We start from the raw sequence: 22189 nt of genomic DNA on the forward strand, positions 1-22189 counted from the left end.
CAGGAATACAATCATGGCATGAACCTGGAGGTCCTACTGAATTTAATGGGTGACAAAATTAACAAATACAGCTCAAGTGAAAGCACAAATGTAGGATTGGGCAAGTTCCATTATAAAGGGAAGCATTGATACTAATTGAACACAACACACTAAGTGAGGTGTAAACATCCTCGGCAGTGTGCCTCCAAGGGGACGCCTCAGCCCGCTCGTCTTCTGTCCCAAAGCACCATTTTGATAGTGTAATACCGCCACAACACTTCACACCACTTAGTTTTGTTACACGCCACAGCACTGTCCTCTCCCACCGGGATTACATTTTCAAACTTATTTGACACAAGGGCAAGACTGAAAAACCACCAAGTCAATGGCAGGGTTTGTTATTGGCAGGTCTGAGGCCCTGGATTTGATTTGACAATGATGTTCATAGTGAAGTTGAAGTGTTTTCATGCAGAGGAAACATGTGATATTGTAACCCCAATTTGTTCAAAGCCAAGGTTTGCACCTTGTGGATATTGCTAGATCAATTGATGTGTACATTAGAATATATCAATTAGAGTTGTCATTCTGAAACTAGATTCACAGATCTCCAGCCAAATGCAATTGAGTGTCAACTCATTCAAGCTAAATGATCTGGAGCTAAAAGGCCCTTCAAAATTACAAGTACACAGACATCAGGGAGAATATCACAAGGAATACAAAAAAATGAAATGCAAATCTCTTTTAAGAATTTTATTCACCTTACATCACAACACAGGAATCACAACCTGAAAAAACAAACAAGATTTTAGATGGTATTTATAGCAGTAGTCCTCCAACCTGCCTGTTAACATGTTTAACGCCAAACACATTAAAATCAGGTAATACCAGCAACAGTGAATTGCAGTGAGGAATATTCAGTTTGTTGCAATAAAATGTAGGCTAGTTCCATCAGGACTACTATCATAACATACCAGGTTACGCTTTCTCTTCCTTCTCTGCCTTTGCTGCCTTAGTTGCCTTCTCAGGCTTCTCTGGCTTGTCTGGAACCACAACACCACCCTCCTCCTCGGGACCCTTGGTGTTACGTGTGTAGATCACCTGCGATCTGTGTTTTGACACCAACTTGATCATGCCTAGAGGGGTGGCAGAATGGAACGTGCCATTTATTTTGTAAAGATATTGAAATACTATGGTCCCACATTACCAACTCACCCAGAAAAGTCACACCCTCTCACTGCACTGACACAAGTTAGGACAATATACACAACACTTGATGCTGAAAGAGCAGGCATTAAGTTGCAGTGCCAGTCTTAGTAGTCACTGATCAGAGCAAATGTGCACCAAAACGACAGTACTTTTCCCCCCTGAAGGAAGACTATACTGCCGACAGGGGTTAGAAGTGACATTGAAGGGAACATGTTAATTTTGTAGTTCGAGTTGTTAATCCGAAATATTTAGTGTTTCATTTGGAAGGCAAGTGAGAGGAGTGCTAAACATCGGTATATGTAGGTGGGGCTTAACGGCTTTGTAAATGTATCTGTACCAGTTGGCTCTGCGGCAGACCCACAAGAGTCAGTGCCTTGTTGAGTCAAACTGGGCTTCACTGTAGCAAAGCTCAAAATTGAACCAGATCATTGTCCTCAGACTACTGACACAGAGTGTAGCATGCCAAAAAAAAAACACTATTGTAGATAAACATGACAGTATGTCTATTCTGAGAAACATGTACCATCCGCACTTTGATGTTAGGGCCCTGTCTTACATAGTCAGATTTGGCTACCCAACTAATTCTTAATTTAATCAAATTCACTACCCGTAAACACTATGGTTGAGAATCAAGAGTAGGGGTCAGGGTTTACCTTTGCTGAGCAGTTCCTGGAGGGCAGCCCTGGCCAGAGACCCTCTGATCTTTAGCCTCTCGGACACAACTGCTGGTGTGATGAGCTTGTAGTTGGGCACTTCCTTGTTCAACTTTTCATAGGTGGCCTTGTCGAAGAGGACCAGGTTGTTGAGCTTATCCCTCACCTTTCCCTTGGACCACTTCTGCTCAGGGGAAATGGGAGAGGTTGCTCACTCCTGACAGGTCAACCATTTTATGACACCAAAGGAATACACCCCCAAGAAGAGATCAATGGATATCAGGACATACCTTCTTCTTGGCTTTCCCTCCGGATTTGTTGGCTGGATCCTTGTCTTTTTTAGACTTCCCGGAATCCTTCCCCTTCCCCTTGGCGTCTTTAGGAGGCTATAATAAACCACATCACAGTACCATTAACGTTATCTAACTGATGCGGAATGAACCACCACACATTCCCCAAAACTAACAAACTTCTGCTGGTAATTTGTAAGTGCACTATAATTTTCAGAAGACAACGACAGTTGGTTTGCTAATTCAGGTAGCCACTAACGTTAGTCCATCAATTGGAATTGAACCAAATAGGATGTAAGCCTGTGCATATTTTAGTAGTGTCTGTAAATGTAGTTAGACCTAAACTAACAAGCGACGGCCTTGTCACAGGCTAACAACTAGCCAGCTAATCAACAACCGACTCCAGTTAAACCAACAGTGGTCTAGACTCCAGCCAACCGTGGTCTGCAGAGAACTAGCGGGCAGTTTGCATAATCTGATCAATTGATACATGTGTGGGAAAGGTCATACTATGAGATATATACACATTGGGGAATGATAAGACAACCGATTGTCTGCAACATAAACCGATGGTTGGCTGATCACGCAGTTCACCATCAGCCGTAGCCCAGCTAATGTAGCCAAGCCAGCTACCGTTAGCTAGAAAGCATGGCCAACTGGAATCGTAAAGTGAGCTATTCCATCCATAATCACGGTCAGAACGCTGCGGACAAAGAATATTATCCACCTACCCATCCCGACTCTGAACTTTTTCGAGTCAAATATTTTGTTCGACCTCGAATTTAATGAAAAATCACGCTAAAACTCTCACCATGATGTCCCACCGTCAAGATGTCGGGAGTGAAAGGAAGTTCAACCCGTGCACGAGCCCCTAAGAGAACCCGCACATGTGGATGTGGAAGTATGGTTCTGGGAAATGTAGTTTACTTTTGCTATACTGTTTCTATAGATTGGTTTTAGCATGAATAATAAACAAATCTGCAAAATAAATATAGATGTCATATTAAACAAAAATAATAATACGAATGAACACGCATGTAAAGTTACCTCTGTTCAAGATTATTTTAGATTTTGTCTGAAATATTTCCTGTCACGTGACAATTTTGTCAGCTGTGCAGAAAAAAGGGCAAAGATGGCGATATTCAGTGTGTATGTTGTAAATAAGGCTGGGGGATTAATTTACCAGTATGACAATTATGTACCGAGAGCAGAAGCAGAGAAAACATTCAGCTATCCTTTAGATTTGGTGTTAAAGATCCACGATGAGAAAGTTGTTGTATCATTTGGTCAACGCGATGGAATCCGAGGTAGGTTGTCCGCAACTGTCAAGTGATCACATCAGTGCTTACAAAGTTGACATAGTGATAGCTGGTAATACATGTCATGGCTGGAACTAAAATGTTGCATTCTCCATGCTTCTATTTATTGTTAACATTGTGCACGCATACTTCTATTAATCTAGTGGGCCATGCTTTACTGTCCATCAATGGATTGGACGTCAACGGTAAGTTCACGGCAGATGGGAAGGAGATCATCGAATACTTGAAAAACTCAACAAACTATCCGTTGTCCATACGGTTCGGAAGGGCTCGCTTGAGCTCCAATGAAAAACTGATGCTGGCTTCAATGTTTCATTCGTAAGTAGTTACACTTCTCGTAAGTAGGTACACTTGTCAGGTGAACTGTCAGCTCTGACATGAATAAATCCTTTGGTCTATGGTTACATTTGCTTTTCCATGATCTTGCTACATGTTGTGTTGTACTTTTCCTAGGTTGTTTGCTATTGGTTCACAGCTGTCCCCTGAAGTTGGCAGTACAGGAATTGAGATGCTGGAGACAGATATGTTCAAACTGCACTGCTTTCAGACACTCACTGGTAAAGCCATGCATTCAAACACTGCTATCAGTCTCTGTGTGTGATGCCTACATGCAATGCACTTGGTTTGAAAAACGAAATCTGCCTCAGTGTCAACTTATTTTTTAGGTATAAAGTTCATTGTGCTGGCAGACCCCCGGCAGTCTGGCATTGATGCACTCCTGAGGAAGATTTACGAGATCTATTCAGACTTTGCCCTCAAGAACCCCTTCTACTCTTTGGAGATGCCTATCAGGTAACTTTCACATGTCAAATATCTGCCCTCTGTCACATGAGTCTCTATCAGTTATCCATTTCATTGATGAGCAATCATGGCAAGATATATTTTGCCCTCTCTTGTTACAGGTGTGAACTCTTTGATCAGAATTTGAAGGGTGCATTGGAGATAGCAGATAAAGCTGGTAACTTTGGACCTGGATCTTGAGTAAGAACAAGGATGAATTGCTCCTGAAATGTTGTTGTTGAACCAATCATTGAATTGTGTTTTATGACTGGGAAGCTACAGTACAAGCATATGGGTCAATATGTCTCCAAGCAGTGCTGCTATTTCAGAACTAATGTTGATTTTTTATTTTTATTTTACCTTTAACTAGCAAGTCAGTTAAGAGCAAATTCTTATTTTACAATGACGGGCTACCCCGGCGAAACCCGGACGACTCTGGGCCAATTGTGCTCCGCCCTATGGGACTTCCGATCACGGCTGGTTGTGATACAGCCCGGGATCGAATCAGGGTCTGTAGTGATGCCTCTAGCACTAAGATGCAGTGCCTTAGACCGCTGCCTTAGACTGCTGCGCCACTCAGGAGCCTTGATTAACTTGTATATGATAAGAATATGTTCTACTGGGATACAATGTAAATACAGATTTTTGTACATACTTTAAGAATAAACACCACTATGTAATGTTTTCATATCTCGTCTCTCTTTTCAATGCGATCCTTTAGAAATAAAATCAAGCACGACATAAGGTATTTTATTCAAGTCTTTTATCAACTCAAACAGATTGCACCCATATAAGGAGATGTGTCAAGTGCCATTTTCAGAAATGAACAGTACATTAAAGTGCCTTGGTTTCAAATTATAAGATTATGCTCAAATTAAAATCAGATTGACACACATTTTCAATAATTAAATCTTGGATCTATTTTAAGCCATGAGCATTGAAGATAGTTTTAAGTAGCACAACATAGTTGATGTACTTGCACCTGAATACTGCCTGAATACATCTTCAGTGAAAATAAATAATCCCTGGATCAACTCCATGTCTCACCATCTCTTAAAACAAGAATATATAGGACCATGTCTCCTGTCAATTCAAAAACACTTCACAAATAAGAAAATGTACATTCTTATCCTAAGTTTCCCATATTGGCAACAGAGAGTTATGAGGTGTAATAATCAGTCCGCCTTCCTTGGGACGTGACCCATCTTGGTTCTGATGTTCCGCAGGAAGAAGAAGCTGATGGTAGTGAGGAGACAGGGGATCTCTGCTACCCAGAAGGCCATTTCCCAGCCGTGGTGCTTGGCGATGGTGCTGAATGGCAGTCCAGAGCAGAAGCCGCCAACTGATAACAATACAGGGATGTCAATTAGTCTGGTTCTCATAAATAATAGGAAAGATAGATTTAGTCATTGAACTACATGTCTTGTACTGCTAGTAAAGCCAAGACATTACACACAAATGTGTGAAAAGCATTCATTGGAATTTGAGACTAGGTTGAGATAAACTTACTGTTGGCCATTAACCGAAAGGTTGCAAGTTCGAATCCCCGAGCTGACAAGGTACAAATCTGTCGTTCTGCCCCTGAACAAGGCAGTTAACCCACTGTTCCTAGGCCGTCATTGAAAATAAGAATTTGTTCTTAGCTGACTTGCCTAGTTAAATAAAGGTAAAATAAAATTAAGGCAACGATAGCATGTGATGTTCCACAACAGTTTGAAGGAGCACTCTCATTGGCTATCACGCCAAACAAGGATATTGGTCCGTAAGATGAGAAGCCAAAAGTCGCCCCCAAGAAGAGGATCCATATCTGAATTTATAACATAAAAAAGAAAACCATGAACTAACAAACATAGACTGATAGTGTACTGGCTCTGAAAGGAGATTTGAGGAACATAATGTCTTTACTATACCTTTGGGCTGTCTGGAGTGATAGTGACCCGGAATAGATACATGGAACCAAACATCCCAGACATCATGGAGATCAAGAGAAAATGATGGGGGCTTCCATGGCTTTTCATGCCTTGCTGTACAAAAATGAATATAGTACCTTACAAACACTGCTTTGATTTTTATAGATCTCTGAATTAATGTATGATGCCACTGTCAACCCACGTGTGCCACAGCCTTGTCAGAGAAGTATCCTGCAGCTAAACTGCCCAACAGGCCTCCAACCTCCAGGGCACTCCTGTAGGAACTGCCTGTGAAAAAGAGCTGCATTCAGGCAAACCTAACAAGAAGCAGTTAATATTGAGTTATCAACAGTAAGCTATTGCACACTAGTAAAACAGGCAGGTTAGCGCTTTCCATCATTAATCTTGTTCTGGAGGCAGCTCTGCAGAGTGGTCACTAACTGGCACAGCCACAGTCATAAAATCTGATTTTAAACCTAACCTTAACCACACTTCTAACCATAATGCCTGACCCTAACCTTAAATTAATACCAAAAAGCACATTTTTGTATTCATGAATTTTCACAATATAGCTACATTTTGACTTTGCAGCTGGCCTACCTAAGGGGAAATCACTGTTCTGCCTCCAGGACAAGACATGGAAATAGACATCAACCTGCGTAAAACAGGGACAACGCCGGTGTTAATGTATCAGACTTCCAAACCAATGAGTGTTGACTGGCCCTTGTCCTGGATGAGGAAGAGCTGGCCCTAGTCAGTGCAGGCCGTCTTCACCCCGAATACCACCAGGTAGCCCACAGACAGCAGCCACAGGTAGGGGGACAGCATGAACTCTTTGAAGGTGGTCTAATCACTGGATGAGCCTGGTAAGGGAGAGAGGTTTAAGTCACACTAGCACATCACTTAGAGAGTGGCTCCCAAGTGGCGCAGCAGTCTAAGGCACTGCATCTCAGTGCTAGAGGTGTCACTACAGATCCTGGTTTGGTTCCAGGCTGTATCACAACCGACCGTGATTGGGAGTCCCATAACGCAGCGCACAATTGGCCCAGCGTCGTCCAGGTTAGGGTTTGGCCGGGGTGGACCATAATTGTAAATAATAATTTGTTCTTAACTGACTTGCCTAGTTAAGTAAAGGTTAAATAAAATCTTGAACTCGTTCACGCTAGCATGTGAGGAGCACGCTAGCATGTGAGGAGCACGCTGGGTGCAGAGTAAATTCTCACAGAGTGTCACTGATTTTACACACAATTTCACATGCAGACAATACTCAGAAAAGCATGTGTTCAAATGAAAATCTGTGCATATCACAGTCACACACATTTTGAAATGTTTCAACCACAGAATCAAATGAGGTTAGCTCCAAGCTCTGACCTGCTTTGACCTTCTTGGCCCCCCCAGTGTCGATGTTGGGCAAGCCCACGTCCTTGGGCTCGTTCCTGATCAACAGCAGGCAGACAAAGGAGACCACACAACAGGAGAGGCCTGAGATGGACAGGGTCGTCCTCCAGATGTAGCTCTGGGCCATCAACATTGCAATAATGGGGCCTAAACTCCCAGCCAGGTTCATACTGCAGGACAGAATCGCCCACCATGTCCCAAACTGAGAGGGCTCGAACCACTGAGGAGCAGAAGGGAATGACATATCATAATATCAGACTAGTGATGTGCTGCGTGGCTTGACATGACTGGTGTTGAATGGACAGGGATATACAGTGCATTCGGAAAGTATTCAGACCCCTCGACTTTTTCAAAATGTTGTTACGTTACATCCTTAATCTAAAATTGATTAAATCTTCTTCTTTTTTTCATCAATCTACACACAATATTCCATGGTGAAGCATGGTGGTGGCAGCATCATGCTGTGGGGATGTTTTTCAGCAGCAGGGACTGGGAGACTAGTCAGGATCAAGGGAAAGATGAACAGAGCAAAGTACAGAGAGATCCTTGATGAAAACCTGCTCCAGAGCGCTCAGGACCTCAAACTGGGGAGAAGGTTCACCTTCCAACAGGACAATGACTCTAAGCACACAGCCAAGATAACGCAGGAGTGGCTTCTGGACAAGTCTCTGAAAATCCTTCAGTGGCCCAGCCAGAGCCTGGACTTGAACTCGATCGAACATCTCTGGAGAGACCTGAAAATTGCTGTGCAGTGACACTCCCCATCCAACCTGACAGAGCTTGAGAGGATCTGCAGAGAAGAATAGGAGAACCTCCCCAAATACAAGCTTGTAGCGTCATACCCAAGAAGACTCAAGGCTGTAATCACTGCCAAAGGTGCTTCAACAAAGTACTGAGTAAAGTGTCTACATACTTATGTAAATGTGATATTTCAGTTTTTATTATTTTATAAATTTTCAAAAAAAAAATGTTTTTGCTTTGTTATTATGGGGTATTGTGTGTAGATTGATGAGGACGGGACAGTTCAATTCGTTTTAGAATAAGGCTGTATTGTAACAAAATGTGGAAAAAGTAAAGTGGTCTGAATACTTTCCAAATGCATTGTACAGAATGGTACACTGATTGACCAATCTTTTAACAGTGCAGGCAATTGATTGATACGTGTCTGACAGCTTCATATCATGGGACTACAGTGTTGCTTCCTGGTCCTACCTTGCACAGCACCCTGCCACATGGGGGCCACCCCAGGCCCTGACCCAGGCCATTGATGAACCAGAGACCAGAGAAAACGGCCACAGTACGGCCACAGGAAAACGGCCACAGGAGAAGACCATGTTGATGGCACCCACCATGAACAGGCCAATGGAGAAGAGCCAGTGGGCGCTGATGTGATCCGACAGCACGCCGCTGATGAACTTGCTAATAGCATACGCCAGAGACTGGCTACTAGTGATCATGCCTGAGGGGTAGTACACACAATACAGAGGCAGAACACAATGTTTTATTGATTTCGATAAACATATCAATATACATAAAGCATCAACCGATACCTCCCCATAGGATCGTTGCTGGCTTAGAAATGTGGTGGTCTGACTTTGAAACAAATCAAAGTCAGACCACTATCAGCAGTATCTAAACTTTGGTTGTTAATTGCTGTTTGGGACATGCAAGACAGAAACAGAGGAAAAGACAATAGTGAGGATTCTATTACCCATGTCATCTTTTTCCATCTTGATATCTTGCATGAGAGAGGGCATCACAAAGGAGAAGGTCTTCCTATTGAAGTAGTACGGCGTATAGCCCACAAACATGGCCAGGAAAATTGTGGTGTGGTAGTATCCATACCCTGTGGTTGCCATGGTTTTTGCAGTGCAGAAAAAAAGTGCTAAATAAAAGAGGATTCAAAAAACAAAACTACAGAGGAGGGAAAAGGCTCCTGTTGTTCAAGGCTGTAGTACTTCTGCAGCCAGTGACTGAACTTTGGTGTCAGGATCCACGGTGCAGTACAGAGAGGGTTAGAAGAGGGATAGAGCTGTAATCAATAGTTGGGGTTAATGGTCAACTTCTCTACTCTAAGACTGATTTCCCCTGCCTTATCCGAGTTCTACAAGGGCCAAAGGGAAGAGGCAAGAATGGAATTGACCTACTCCGATTCTGTTATCTCCCGTAACGCTGCTTGTATTGTCCAACAGTCTGTAAAAAAGAAAATGTAAAAAAGACACTCCTAATTCCTCTTATATACCTTTCTCCCCCCTCTTGCTGATCCTGACTGTCCCTTCCTGCTGGTGTGACTGGATATTATTAGTGTTCTTAGTTAATGATTCATTGGGGATTCCAATGGTGACTGCAAGCCCAGAGGGTGGATCCTCCTTAACCCAGGGGGTGTGTGAACAGAGATGACCATCAGCACAAAACACAAACCCATTATCACTGTGGGTTGTTCTGTGTGAAAATGCATCATTAGCTAGGTTTCCATCCAATTGGCAACTGATTTTCATGCGAATATTCTAAAAATCTGCATACAGAAAATATGCGCATTTTCCCACGGGTGATGTTTCCAAACAGATTTGTTGCAGATACAAATCTGTGCGTGATGACGTAGTGCACACAACATATACTTTTTCGCTGAAGTTTTCATGTACCGAATAGAAATCTAAAGTTGAATGTGTTTCCATTGCATTTTCAATGGCAAAATGGTCTTGGCACCTGCGCTCTAGCCAACAGCTTGCAGAAACAGTGCGGGTAGGCTGTGCTGGTAATGTAGTCTACATTATGAGATTATTCTAGGGAGAATATTTGTATTTGTCAACGGCAGTCACGAATCAATCATCTGCTGGAATCGGCTACTGAGGATGGAGTCGTAATTTCAATCACTGAATTAAATATAAATAATACTTAATATTCGATCTAGCAACATTTCGGTTACTGGCCCAACGCGGTTACTGCCGCCCCTATATATATATCGTAATTTAAAAGGTTGCTAGATCGAAAGGTTGCTACATCGAATCCCCGAGCTGACAAGGTAAGAATCTGTCGTTCTCCCTCTGAACAAGGTAGTTAACCCACTGTTCCTAGGCCGTCATTGTAATTAAGAATTTGTTCTTGACTGACTTGCCTAGTTAAATAAAAATATGAACATAATATGCTTGTCAACATAGGATATATATTTTTACCTGTAGCCTAATCTGACAGACTGTCAATCTAATACATTCTAACAACTGATCGTCAATTTCGATAGAGCTTTGATAACTTCCAATTTAATTAACTAAACATGGCCATTAATAATTGCATAATAACACAAGGCTACAACAACAATACACTGAAGTTGTAGGCTATTTATTAAATCAGTTTGTCAGCTCCAGGTAGGCTAAACAAGTGGAACAAATTGATTTGCAATGACTCCAGTGATATAGTAATTTCAACATATTTATTGTATCAAACTGTAGACTACAATGGCATAATGGAAGTTATGGAACTCTCGTGTGCTCCTTCTCCGGCCTCTAGGTCACCAGGCTGCTAGTGATGGCGCACACCTGTCACCGTCGTTACGCGCCCCTGCGCCTCATCACTCCCCTGATTACCTTCCCTATAAATATCTTTGCAGTTACAGGGAAAAGTCCTCAAAGAAACTGACATTAAACGTGGAGAATGACACATTTGCATCTGTTGGCCATCAAGTAGCCTATTAATTAAAAAAAAAATACTATGTATTGGTGCATAAAAATAAATAAAGTTGCCAATATTATGTTTAAATGTAGTTTTTTTGGTTGTCGCTTTACCAACCATTGCTAGCTAAAGTGGGGACTTTTTTTTGCATCTTTTTTAACCTCTTTTGACAGCTATCCAACATATTAGCCCAACACATGATACATTTCTGAAATCTTCAAGATGATAATATAACAACAAGGTGTGAATTGAATTATCATTGGTACAATTAGGACTATAAAAATGGTGTCCCAGTTTATCTAACCTGTGGTCCCAATTTACCGAATTCACACTGAAAATAGGGTTTTGGCTCAGTGTACACAAATGAGTGTGTAATACCTCCTCAGAATATGATATCAACATTTGCCCTGTTTGTGTGATTTAGGAAATATCTTGAGGATTTCAGAAATGTAGCTATTATATTGGATAGATGTCGAAAGAGGCTACAGATGACAGAAATGCAAAAAAGTGTTCCACTTTTTCTGAATTGACCCTATTTATGACCCGTACAATAAGTAAGGGTTAATTAACGAGGGGCTATGCATTCTATTGAAAATAATAAATGGCAGTGTGTTCCACGACGTGCTAGCGGAATTCTCCCATAGGATAACATTGGTTTACAGGTTATGCTCTAACTCTGCTTACGTGCATGCGATTTGCAAAATTCCTTTTGCCATGTGTTCAGAGCCACTGGTACCTCTCCAGATATTGATATGATGAGAGTACGCAGTCCCCTCCATATCCTAAAAAGGAAGTATGAACTTGCAATATATCATGTGGCCAATGCCATTGTATCATTTTGCAATTGGACAGCCATCAAGTCAGCCATTTAAACGTCCAAATCATCATAAACAGTCAAAGGACAGCACAATTGAATTGTATTTGTACTGTACAGTATCCAAGTAGTGGACTTTTTGAGTTTCAGCACTTTAACTACGTGTCCAATTTGTGATGGTGATTGCCTGTTGTAATATATTTTAAATTGACAGTGTACATTAGACATATGATACAGATGATGCAATCTCTATTGCACTCCACACTGCCCTTTCCCACCTGGACAAAAGGAACGCCTACGTGAGAATGTTATTAATTGACTACAGCTCAGCGTTCAACACCATAGTACCCTCAAAGCTCATCACTAAGCTAAGGATCCTGGAACTAAACACTTCCCTCTGCAACTGGATCCTGGACTTCCTGACGGGCCACCCCCAAGTGGTGAGGGTAGGTGGCAACACATCTGCCACTCTGATCCTCAACATTGGAGCACCTCAGGGGTGCGTGTTCAGTCTCCTCCTGTACTACCTGTTCACCCCCGACTGCATGGCCAGGCACGACTCCAACACCATCATTAAGTTTGTAGACAACACAACAGTGGTAGGCCTGATCACCGACAACGATTAGACAGCCTATAGGGAGGAGGTCAGAGACCTGGCCGGATGGTGCCAGAATAACAACCTATCCCTCAACGTAACCAAGACTAAGGAGATGATTGTGGACTACAGGAAAAGGAGGACCGAGCACGCCCCCATTCTCATTGACGGGGCTGTAGTGGACCAGGTTGAGAGCTTCAAGTTCCTTGGTGTCCACATCACCAACAAACTAGAATGGTCCAAACACACCAAGATAGTCGTGAAGAGGGCACGACAAAGCCTATTACCCCCCAGGAAATTAAAAAGATTTGGCATGGGCCCTCAGATCCTCAAAAGGTTCTACAGCTGCAACTACGAGAGCATCCTGACTGGTTGCATCACTGCCTGCTACGGCAATTGCTCGGCCTCCGACCGCAAGGCACTACAGAGGGTAGTGCGTATGGCCCAGTACATCACTGTGGCTAAGCTGCCTGCCATCCAGGACCTCTACACCAGGCGGTGTCAGAGGAAGGCCCTAACAAATGTCAAAGACCCCAGCCACCCCAGTCATAGACTGTTCTCTCTACTACCGCATGGCAAGCGGTACCGGAGTGCCAAGTCTAGGACAAAAAGGCTTCTCAACAGTTTTTACCCCCAAGCCATAAGACTCCTGAACAGGTAATCAAATGGCTACCCGGACTATTTGCATTGTGTGCCCACCCAACCCCTCTTTTACGCTGCTGCTGCTCTCTGTTTATCATATATGCGTAGTCACTTTAACCATATCTACATGTACATATTACCTCAATCAACCCAACTAACCGGTGCCTGTATATAGCCTCACTACTGTTATAGCCTCGCTACTGTATATAAACTCGCTACTGTTATTTTTCACTGTCTTTTTTACTGTTGTTTTTATTTCTTTACTTACCTATTGTTCACCTAATACCTATTTTTTGCACTGTTGGTTAGAGCCTGTAAGTAAGCATTTCACTGTAAGGTGACAAAAGACACGTGACAAAGACACTTGGATTTGATTTATATATACAGTACCAGTCAAAAGTTTGGACACACCTACTCATTTTCCTTATTTGTATTATTTTCTACATTGTAGAATAACAGTGAAGACATAAAAACTATGAAATAACACATATGAAATCATGTTAGCCACCCTTTGCCTTGATGACAGCTTTGCACACTCTTGACATTCTCTTAACCAGCTTCACCTGGAATGCTTTTCCAACAGTCTTGAAGGAGTTCCCACATATGCTGAGCACTTGTTGGCTGCTTTTCCTTCACTCTGCGGTCCAACTCATCAAAAACCATCTCAGTTGGGTTGAGGTCAGGTGATCGTGGAGGCCAGGTCATCTGATGCAGCACTCCATCACTCTCCATGGTCAAATAACCCTTACACAGCCTGGAGGTGTGTTTTGGGTCATTTTTGGGTCATGCTCAAAGGGATATTCAGTGTCTGTTTTTTTTCATAATTTTTTTGGGAAAACCTCCCTGGTCTTTGTGGTTTAATCTGTATTTGAAATTCACTGCTCGACTGAGGGACCTTACACGTAATTGCATGCGTGGGGTACAGATATGATTATGTTATTATTGCACACAGAGTGAGTCCATGCAACTTATTATGTGACGTGTTAAGCACATTGTTTTACCCCTGACCTGAATTTATTTAGGCTTTCAAAAACAAAGGGGTTGAATACTTATTCAATCAAGACATTTCAGCTATTCATAAAAAAAAAAAAATGTAAAAATGTCTTAACCTCTTACATCTAGAGTAGACGTTCCGCTAGCGGAACACCTGCTCCAATATCCAATGATGGGCGTGGCGCGAAATACAAACTCCTCGAAAATCCGAAAACTTCCATTTTTCAAACATATGACTATTTTACAGCATTTTAAAGACAAGACTCTCCTTTATCTAACCACACTGTCCGATTTCAAAAAGGCTTTACAACGAAAGCAAAACATTAGATTATGTCAGGAGAGTACCCAGCCAGAAATAATCAGACACCCATTTTTCAAGCTAGCATATAATGTCACAAAAAACAAAACCACAGCTAAATGCACCACTAACCTTTGATGATCTTCATCAGATGACACTCCTAGGACATTATGTTATCCAATACATGTATGTTTTGTTCAATCAAGTTCATATTTATATCAAAAACCAGCTTTTTATATTAGCATGTGACGTTCAGAACTAGCATTCCCACCGAACACTTCCGGTGAATTTACTAAATTACTCATGATAAACGTTCACAAAAAACATAACAATTATTTTAAGAATTATAGATACAGAACTCCTTTATGCAATCGCGGTGTCCGATTTTAAAATAGCTTTTCGGTGAAAGCACATTTTGCAATATTCTGAATAGATAGCTCGCCATCACGGGCTAGCTATTTTGACACCCACCAAGGTTGGTACTCACCAAACTCAGATTTACTATAACAAAAATTGGATTACCTTTGCTGTTCTTCGTCAGAATGCACTCCCAGGTCTTCTACTTCAATAACAAATGTTGGTTTGGTTCCAAATAATCCATAGGTATATCCAAATAGCGGTGTTTTGTTTGTGCGTTCAAGACACTATCCGAAGGGTAACGAAGGGTGACGCGCGGACGCGTATCGTGACAAAACATTTCAAAATATTCCATTACCGTACTTCGAAGCATGTCAAACGCTGTTTAAAATAAATTTTTATGCGATTTTTCTCATAAAATAGCGATAATATTCCGACCGGGAGTCGTTGTTTTCGTTCAAAGACTGATAATCTAAAATGGACTCTTCACGTGCACGCGCGCACCCGTCTCATTGTTCTCAGATCGACCACTTACCAAATGCGCTACTGTTTTTCAGCCATGGGCTGCAAAGTCATCATTCAACGTTCTGGCGCCTTCTGAGAGCCTATGGGAGCCGTAGAAAATGTCACGTTACAGCAGAGATCCTTTGTTTTGGATAGAGATGACAAAGAAGGCCAAGAAATGGTCAGACAGGGTACTTCCTGTACAGAATCCTCTCAGGTTTTGGCCTGCCATTTGAGTTCTGTTATACTCACAGACACCATTCAAACAGTTTTAGAAACTTTGGAGTGTTTTCTATCCAAAGCTACTAATTATATGCATATTCTAGTTTCTGGGCAGGAGTAATAACCAGATTAAATCGGGTACGTTTTTTATCCGGCCGTGAAAATACTGCCCCCTATCCATAACAAGTTAAAACAAGTGACACAAAATCCAAATTTAATCTATTTTAAATTCAGGCTGTAACACAACAAAATGCGGAAAAAGCCAAGGCGTGTGAATACTTTCTGCACTGTACAGTACATTATCATTTTCCCTGAATTGCATGCAATTTGTTTTCTGCTCTTTACCTCTATCGTGAGTCCACGTTTCTTGTTAACATAAACTGGGCACACATTGGTTGGATCAACGTAGTTTTCACGTTATTTCAATGAAATTACGTTGAACCAATGTGGAATATACGTTGAATTGACTGACGTCTGTGCCCAGTGGGCTATTTCTTTCAATCTCTGTACACCAAACCAGATATTCGAGTCAATGACCACGCCACCACGCCACTATCGAAAATGCAATGAACTATGTTTTATCATAAGGACGTTGTGTTACATAGTTGTTGGCTAATCTAATTTGCAGAGATGAGGTACTTTAGCGCCACTTAGTGAGCACAAAGTGTGATGCACCACCTCCACCATACAGCAACATGCATTGCACATACTGTATATAATATCGCACATGCTGCATGCATGCATGTACTGAAGCCAAATATTATTTCACATCTGATTCACCTTGATACAAAGTATCCAAGACAAGAGATGATTAATATGGCTTGTGTCAAAAAGGCAGGTACAGAGGCCACGTAGACTCTTCCCCTGTTGAAGATGGGGGTTTCCATGGATACACAACAACAAAACATCTCATTTTTAGGGACATGCCAAGCACTTCTCCCATAACAAAGCCCGAAAATAGCTAACTAGGTGCTTCACAACATTGGATATTCGTTGTGTTATTATAGTTGTTATTTCTTTCAGTTGATGAGAGTGGACGATTTTTGAAGATCATCATGGTAAGTGGAATCAGAGAGGCCCACAATCTTGCATGACCTAACAATTACATACACTACCGGTCAAAAGTTTTAGAACACCTACTCATTCAAGGGTTTTTCTTTATTTTTACTATTTTCTACATTGTAGAATAATAGTGAAGACATCAAAACTATGAAATAACACGTGGAATCATGTAGTAACCCTAAAAAAGTGTTAAACAAATCAAAATATATTTTATATGTGAGATTCTTCAAATAGCCACCCTTTGCCTTGATGACAGCTTTGCACACTCTTGGCATTCTCTCAACCAGCTTCATGAGGTAGTCACCTGGAATGCATTTCAATTAACAGGTGTGCTTTGTTAAAAGTACATTTGAGGAATTTCTTTCCTTCTTAATGCGTTATAGCCAACCAGTTGTGTCGTGACAAGGTGGGGGTGGTATACAGAAGATAGCCCTATTTGGTAAAAGACCAAGTCCATATTATGGCAAGATCAGCTCAAATAAGCAAAGTCTATCATTACTTTAAGACATGAAGGTCAGTCAATACGGAAAATTTCAAGAACTTTGAAAGTTTCTTCAAGTGCAGTCGCAAAAACCATCAAGCTCTATGATGAAACTGGCTCTCATGAGGACTGTCACAGGAATGGAAGACCCAGAGTTATCTCTGCTGCAGAGGATAAGTTCATTAGAAAATGCAGCCCAAATAAATGTTCAAGTGACAGACACATCTCAACATCAACTGTTCAGAGGAGACTGCGTGAATCAGGCCTTCATGGTCGAATTGCTGCAAAGAAACCACTACTAAAGGACACCAATACTTGCTTGGGCCAAGAAACATGAAGAATGGACATTAGACAGGTGGAAATCTGTCCATTGGTCTGGAGTCCAAATTTGAGATTTTTGCTTCCAACCGCCGTGTCTTTGTGAGACGCGGTGTGGGTGAACGGATGATCTCTGCATGTGTATTTTCCACCGTAAAGCATGGAGGAGGAGTTATGGTGTGGTTGTGCTTTGTTGGTGACACTATCAGTGATTTATTTAGAATTCAAGACACACTTAACCAGCATGGCTACCACAGCATTCTGCAGTGATACGCCATCCCATCTGGTTTGGGCTTAGTGGGAATATCATTTGTTTTTCAACAGGACAATGACCCAACACACCTCCAGGCTGTGTAAGGGCTATTTGACCAAGAAGTAGAGTGATGGAGTACTGCATCAGATGACCTGGCCTCCACAATCCCCCAACCTCAAACCAATTGAAATGGTTTGGGATGAGTCTGACCGCAAAGTGAAGGAAAAGCAGCCAACATGTGCTCAGCATATGTGGGAACACCTTCAAGACTGTTGGAAAAGCATTCCAGGTGAAGCTGGTTGAGAGAATGCCAAGAGTGTGCAAAGCTGTCATCAAGGCAAAGGGTGGCTATTTGAAGAATCTGAAATATAAAATATATTTTGATTTGTTTAACACATTTTTGGTGTGTTATTTCATAGTTTTGATGTCTTCACTATTATTCTACAATGTAGAAAATAGTAAAAATAAAGGAAAACCTTTGAATGACTAGGTGTTCTAAAACTTTTGACCGGTAGTGTACATGACAGTCATATGCAGCTACATGTAGCTAGCAATTATTTGCTCTTCTGTACACTTTCAATTACTGTATAACTGTACCAGTACTAACACTGTTGACTTTCTCACAGCCACAGAGTGCAGAGTCTTCATCAAGGCTCTCTGGTGGCTCCCATTCACGTCGCTATCACACCCGTGCCATCACCTCTCATGTGGATGAGAGCCTCTTTGGAACCACAAAACAGGTGGGCCGGCATATGTCAGCCATCTCTTTGATCCGCATTTTATAAAACACATATCAGTAACCTGTGACAATTGAACTGTGCAAGGTATGTGTGTGTATGTGTGTTTTTGAGAGAGAGAGATAGAGAATTGGTGGAAATGTATGTTGGATTTTCTCACTGAAGTCGCTGTCAGCCTGTGATGTCAAGGACACTGAGAGGGGTGGCCGGTCTGGACCCAGGGGCCAGTCCATGTCTTCTCCAAGTCAGAAAACACAGAAACCAGAGACAGTTCGCATCATCACAAGGGACCTCATCCGAGACCTGAAGCAAGTATCAGTCAATACCTCCATTTCTTTGTGAACATACCAGTACTACACTTGGCAGTGTTTATCACGGTTTACTTATTATAAAAGAGAATACCATCCAGTTCCATAAACCTACATTGCACCAATAAACATATCCCACAATCACATTTTACAAGTGGTGGTGAATTACAAAATAAAAACAATGCTGTCATTTTGCCAGGATCCCAAGTAAGGATCCGTCTGGGCTGTCTGTCATCCTCCACCCAACTGAGATCGAGTGGATCACAACAGCTTCTCGGGTTTCAACCAAGGTGGAGCTGGAGGCCACGCTGGAAGCCCAGAGGAGAGAGAGAGAAGCAGCTATGGTGAGAAAGGACAAATGTACCTGATGAATTTGTAAGCAACCTTTCCCTCATGAAAGCTGGGTGACTAACTGGCAGTACAGGGTCCAGCTACAGCACTACACCCTTGTGGAGATGTAACAGTAATAAACCAAACTAACTTCTGCACTGTTCCAATGTTGCTGTTTTTCCTGACCAGGATGCTGCTGAGGATAGGAAGGCCCATATCCGCCAGGCTGACCTGTCTCGTCAGAAGAACCAGGACCTAAGTGAGCTGGAGGCTGAGGCCAAGGAAAGAGCTCAGTACCTGCTGGAGAGGGCCAATGCCATGAGGATGGAGCAGGAGGACGAGGTCAAGAAACTCAATGAGGTACAGCAAGAGAATCTCATTGCTCACCCTTTCTCTTTACTTTGATACTCTTTGTTATTCGTTTTATCTCAGCTTCAGTCCCAACATCACTGCAATATCACACATTTACCCAGTTATTCTACCCATGCCCTGTCCAGACTCTTCCATCTTTGTGTCCTTGTGTGTGTTGTGTATGGTATTTTATTGTTGTGGACAGTTGATCCTGGGTGCCCAGTGCCACGCGGTGAGGGATGCGCAGATCCTAGAGAGGCAGCAGATCCTGGCTGAGCTGCAGGACGAGGAGAGGCGACTGGATGCCATGATGGAGGTGGACCGTATGAGAGCCCTGGAGGCCCTGGAGCAGATCGACGAGCTGCGCAAACACCAGAGGATCCAGTGAGGGCACACATGCTCACACACACATACACCCACACAATGGCCCATTTAAAGTCAAATACACTACATCTCTTTTCCATACTGTAACACCTCAGCTGTCTTCCCTGCGTGTGTCTATAGGGGAAGTCATCTGATTATAAATCAGATTGAGGAGCGTCTGGAGGACAGGATGCTGCAGAATGAGATGAAGGAGCACGAAGGCCAGCAGATGCTGGAGAACCTGGAGAGGATGCAGATGGAGGAGCTGGAAGTATTATTAGCTAGAGACAAGTCTCTTTGTACAGTACAACATTCTTATAGCCAGGCTTATGTATTTCCACTTTGAATTTCAGATAGGAATTCCTCATGAATTAGCATGGTCCAAGATCTGTTTGTGCTCTTGCAACTCATGAATATCATTAATGAATGAATCGTAATGCAGTTACTGTAGGCATAATGAATAATAAACAACAGAATGGTGTGGTGTGTGTGTCTCCCAGGCTCTGGAGAGGAAGAAGGAGGAGCAGCAGCGTCTGCAACAGGAGATCCTCCGTATCAACGAGGACAGGCTGCTGGCCAAGGAGCGCAACAAAGAAGAGGAGAGACTGGCCGACCTCCGGGCTATGGAGTACACCTACAAGAAAATGGTAAGCGGTACTCCATTATGAACTTCTTCATTATATATCTTTGGCCTTCTTGTTTTTGGGTCAGAAAGCAGAAGGGAAAAATAGTTGTCTAAGGCTGCGTTTACACAGGCAGCCTAAGTCTGATCTTTTTCCACAAATTGGTCTTTTGACCAATCAGATCAGCTCTTTTGCCAATAATTGATTAAAAGATCAGAATTGGACTGTTTGTGCTAAAGCAGCCAAATAGACTTTTGTGTGACCCCTACAGGAGCGGGAGGCTGAGTACGAGGCTGAACAGAGACACATCAAGAGAGGAAAGGAGAAGGTGGCCAGACTGCGAGCCCTACAGGAGAGAGACAAAGACCACAAGGCAGAGCAGGTGAGCAGCACCAAAGTTCCATTTGTTTCACAGTGGCTCACACTGACCTGTTGTTGTCGTAATTGATTATAAAAGGTATGGAGGAATGGTTACAGTGGTTTTGTGTATGACTTTGTCAGGATGAGCTTCGAGCCAGGAGGAACCAGGAGGGAGCAGAGAGGGATTGGAGGAGAAAAGAGAAGGAGCAGCTGAAGAAGAAGGTGGATGTTGAGGAGAGGTTGAAGGCAGCTCGCTTGGAGCAGGTCACACACAAGGAGCATCTCCTGTCCATCGAGGCTGGGCGAGAGAGGGCTGAGTTTGAGAGGGCGTTGAGGTACACCATGACACAACGTAAATGTACCCACTGAGCACACACTGGTTGAATCAACGTTGTTTCCACGTAATTTCAATGATATTACGCTGAACCAACGTGGAATAGACATTGAATTGACGTCTGTGCCCAGTGGGTAGTTATTACTGTACTAACTCGATCACTGTACTTGTATTACAGTTAGGCGGTTTCAGAAATCAAAGCATAACACTATGCTATGTCTTGGACAACCAGGTTTTAAAATGTTAGCAAAGGCCTCTGTATTAGCAGTAGAGTTTTACTGACAGTTTTTTTCCCTCACCCCAGAGCCCAGCAGGCTTCCATCTGTAAGGAGAAGGACAAGGAGGAGAAACACAGGATCAAGATGTTGCGCCAAGCGGACGGGGTGCGCCAGCAGGTGAGGGAGCGAGAGATGCAGGCCATCGCTCTGCGCAGGGAGGTCTACAAAGAGGGAGACCGGCTGGACGAGGAGGCCCGGCATCGCCACATCCGCCTCGACGAGATCAAGGAGAAGAAGCTCAGGGAGCTCAAGTAAGTACAGGGACTGGGTGGGGACTAACTATGTACAGGGACTGGGTGGGGACTAACTATGTACAGGGACTGGGTGGGGACTAACTATGTACAGGGGCTGGGAGGGGACTAACTATGTACAGGGGCTGGGAGGGGACTAACTATATACAGGAACAAGGTGGTACATAGAATTGAGAGGAACTGAGAGGATAGTCAGGTTTAGTTTTGTAATTAATGTTTGTTAATTTTACTTGTAGGGCTGCTGGACTTCCAGAGAAGTATTGCAATGAAGTGGAGAGAAGGGTCCATGCTCTTCCTGCTCTGGCTCACTAGCATGACTGACTACAACATAAAACCCTGATACAAATGAAAGACTTCAATAATGGAGATAAATTGGCACCACCATCACTTTTTGATAGGGTAGAATGAAGAAAATGAATTGGTACAGGATAGAAATCTAATGTAGCACATTTATATGATTTATCATGTAATTTCTGAATAAACATGACCGTATACATTACATACTATGAACATT

At 42.6% G+C, this 22189-nt stretch overlaps 3 protein-coding genes and 1 pseudogene across 3 annotated transcripts; 2 read left to right on the forward strand and 2 right to left on the reverse strand.

Moving 5' to 3' along the window:
* Window positions 1–714: 714 nt before the first annotated feature.
* On the reverse strand, window positions 715–3043 carry LOC115163514 (40S ribosomal protein S25). The gene is made up of 5 exons (XM_029715491.1): window positions 2940–3043; window positions 2129–2224; window positions 1839–2022; window positions 951–1112; window positions 715–764 (listed from the first exon to the last, which is right to left on the reverse strand). Exons 1-4 carry the CDS (start codon window positions 2940–2942, stop codon window positions 955–957), a joined length of 441 nt encoding a protein of 146 aa, XP_029571351.1. The 5' UTR covers window positions 2943–3043; the 3' UTR covers window positions 715–764; window positions 951–954.
* A 199-nt stretch (window positions 3044–3242) lies between these two features.
* LOC115163516 (trafficking protein particle complex subunit 4-like) lies at window positions 3243–4915 on the forward strand. The gene is made up of 5 exons (XM_029715493.1): window positions 3243–3435; window positions 3591–3765; window positions 3901–4004; window positions 4113–4239; window positions 4350–4915. Exons 1-5 carry the CDS (start codon window positions 3261–3263, stop codon window positions 4426–4428), a joined length of 660 nt encoding a protein of 219 aa, XP_029571353.1. The 5' UTR covers window positions 3243–3260; the 3' UTR covers window positions 4429–4915.
* A 58-nt stretch (window positions 4916–4973) lies between these two features.
* Window positions 4974–9826, reverse strand: LOC115163517 (glucose-6-phosphate exchanger SLC37A4-like; annotated as a pseudogene).
* Window positions 9827–16540: 6714 nt separating this feature from the next.
* Window positions 16541–22174, forward strand: LOC115163519 (cilia- and flagella-associated protein 45). Its single transcript, XM_029715500.1, has 12 exons — window positions 16541–16684; window positions 18367–18480; window positions 18643–18785; window positions 18985–19129; window positions 19305–19475; window positions 19672–19850; window positions 19971–20100; window positions 20330–20476; window positions 20724–20834; window positions 20954–21147; window positions 21451–21675; window positions 21912–22174. Exons 1-12 carry the CDS (start codon window positions 16682–16684, stop codon window positions 21985–21987), a joined length of 1638 nt encoding a protein of 545 aa, XP_029571360.1. The 5' UTR covers window positions 16541–16681; the 3' UTR covers window positions 21988–22174.
* The last annotated feature ends 15 nt before the right edge of the window (window positions 22175–22189 follow it).

The sequence above is a fragment of the Salmo trutta genome, chromosome 26, assembly GCF_901001165.1.
Source record: "Salmo trutta chromosome 26, fSalTru1.1, whole genome shotgun sequence".
Lineage (NCBI taxonomy): Eukaryota > Metazoa > Chordata > Actinopteri > Salmoniformes > Salmonidae > Salmo > Salmo trutta.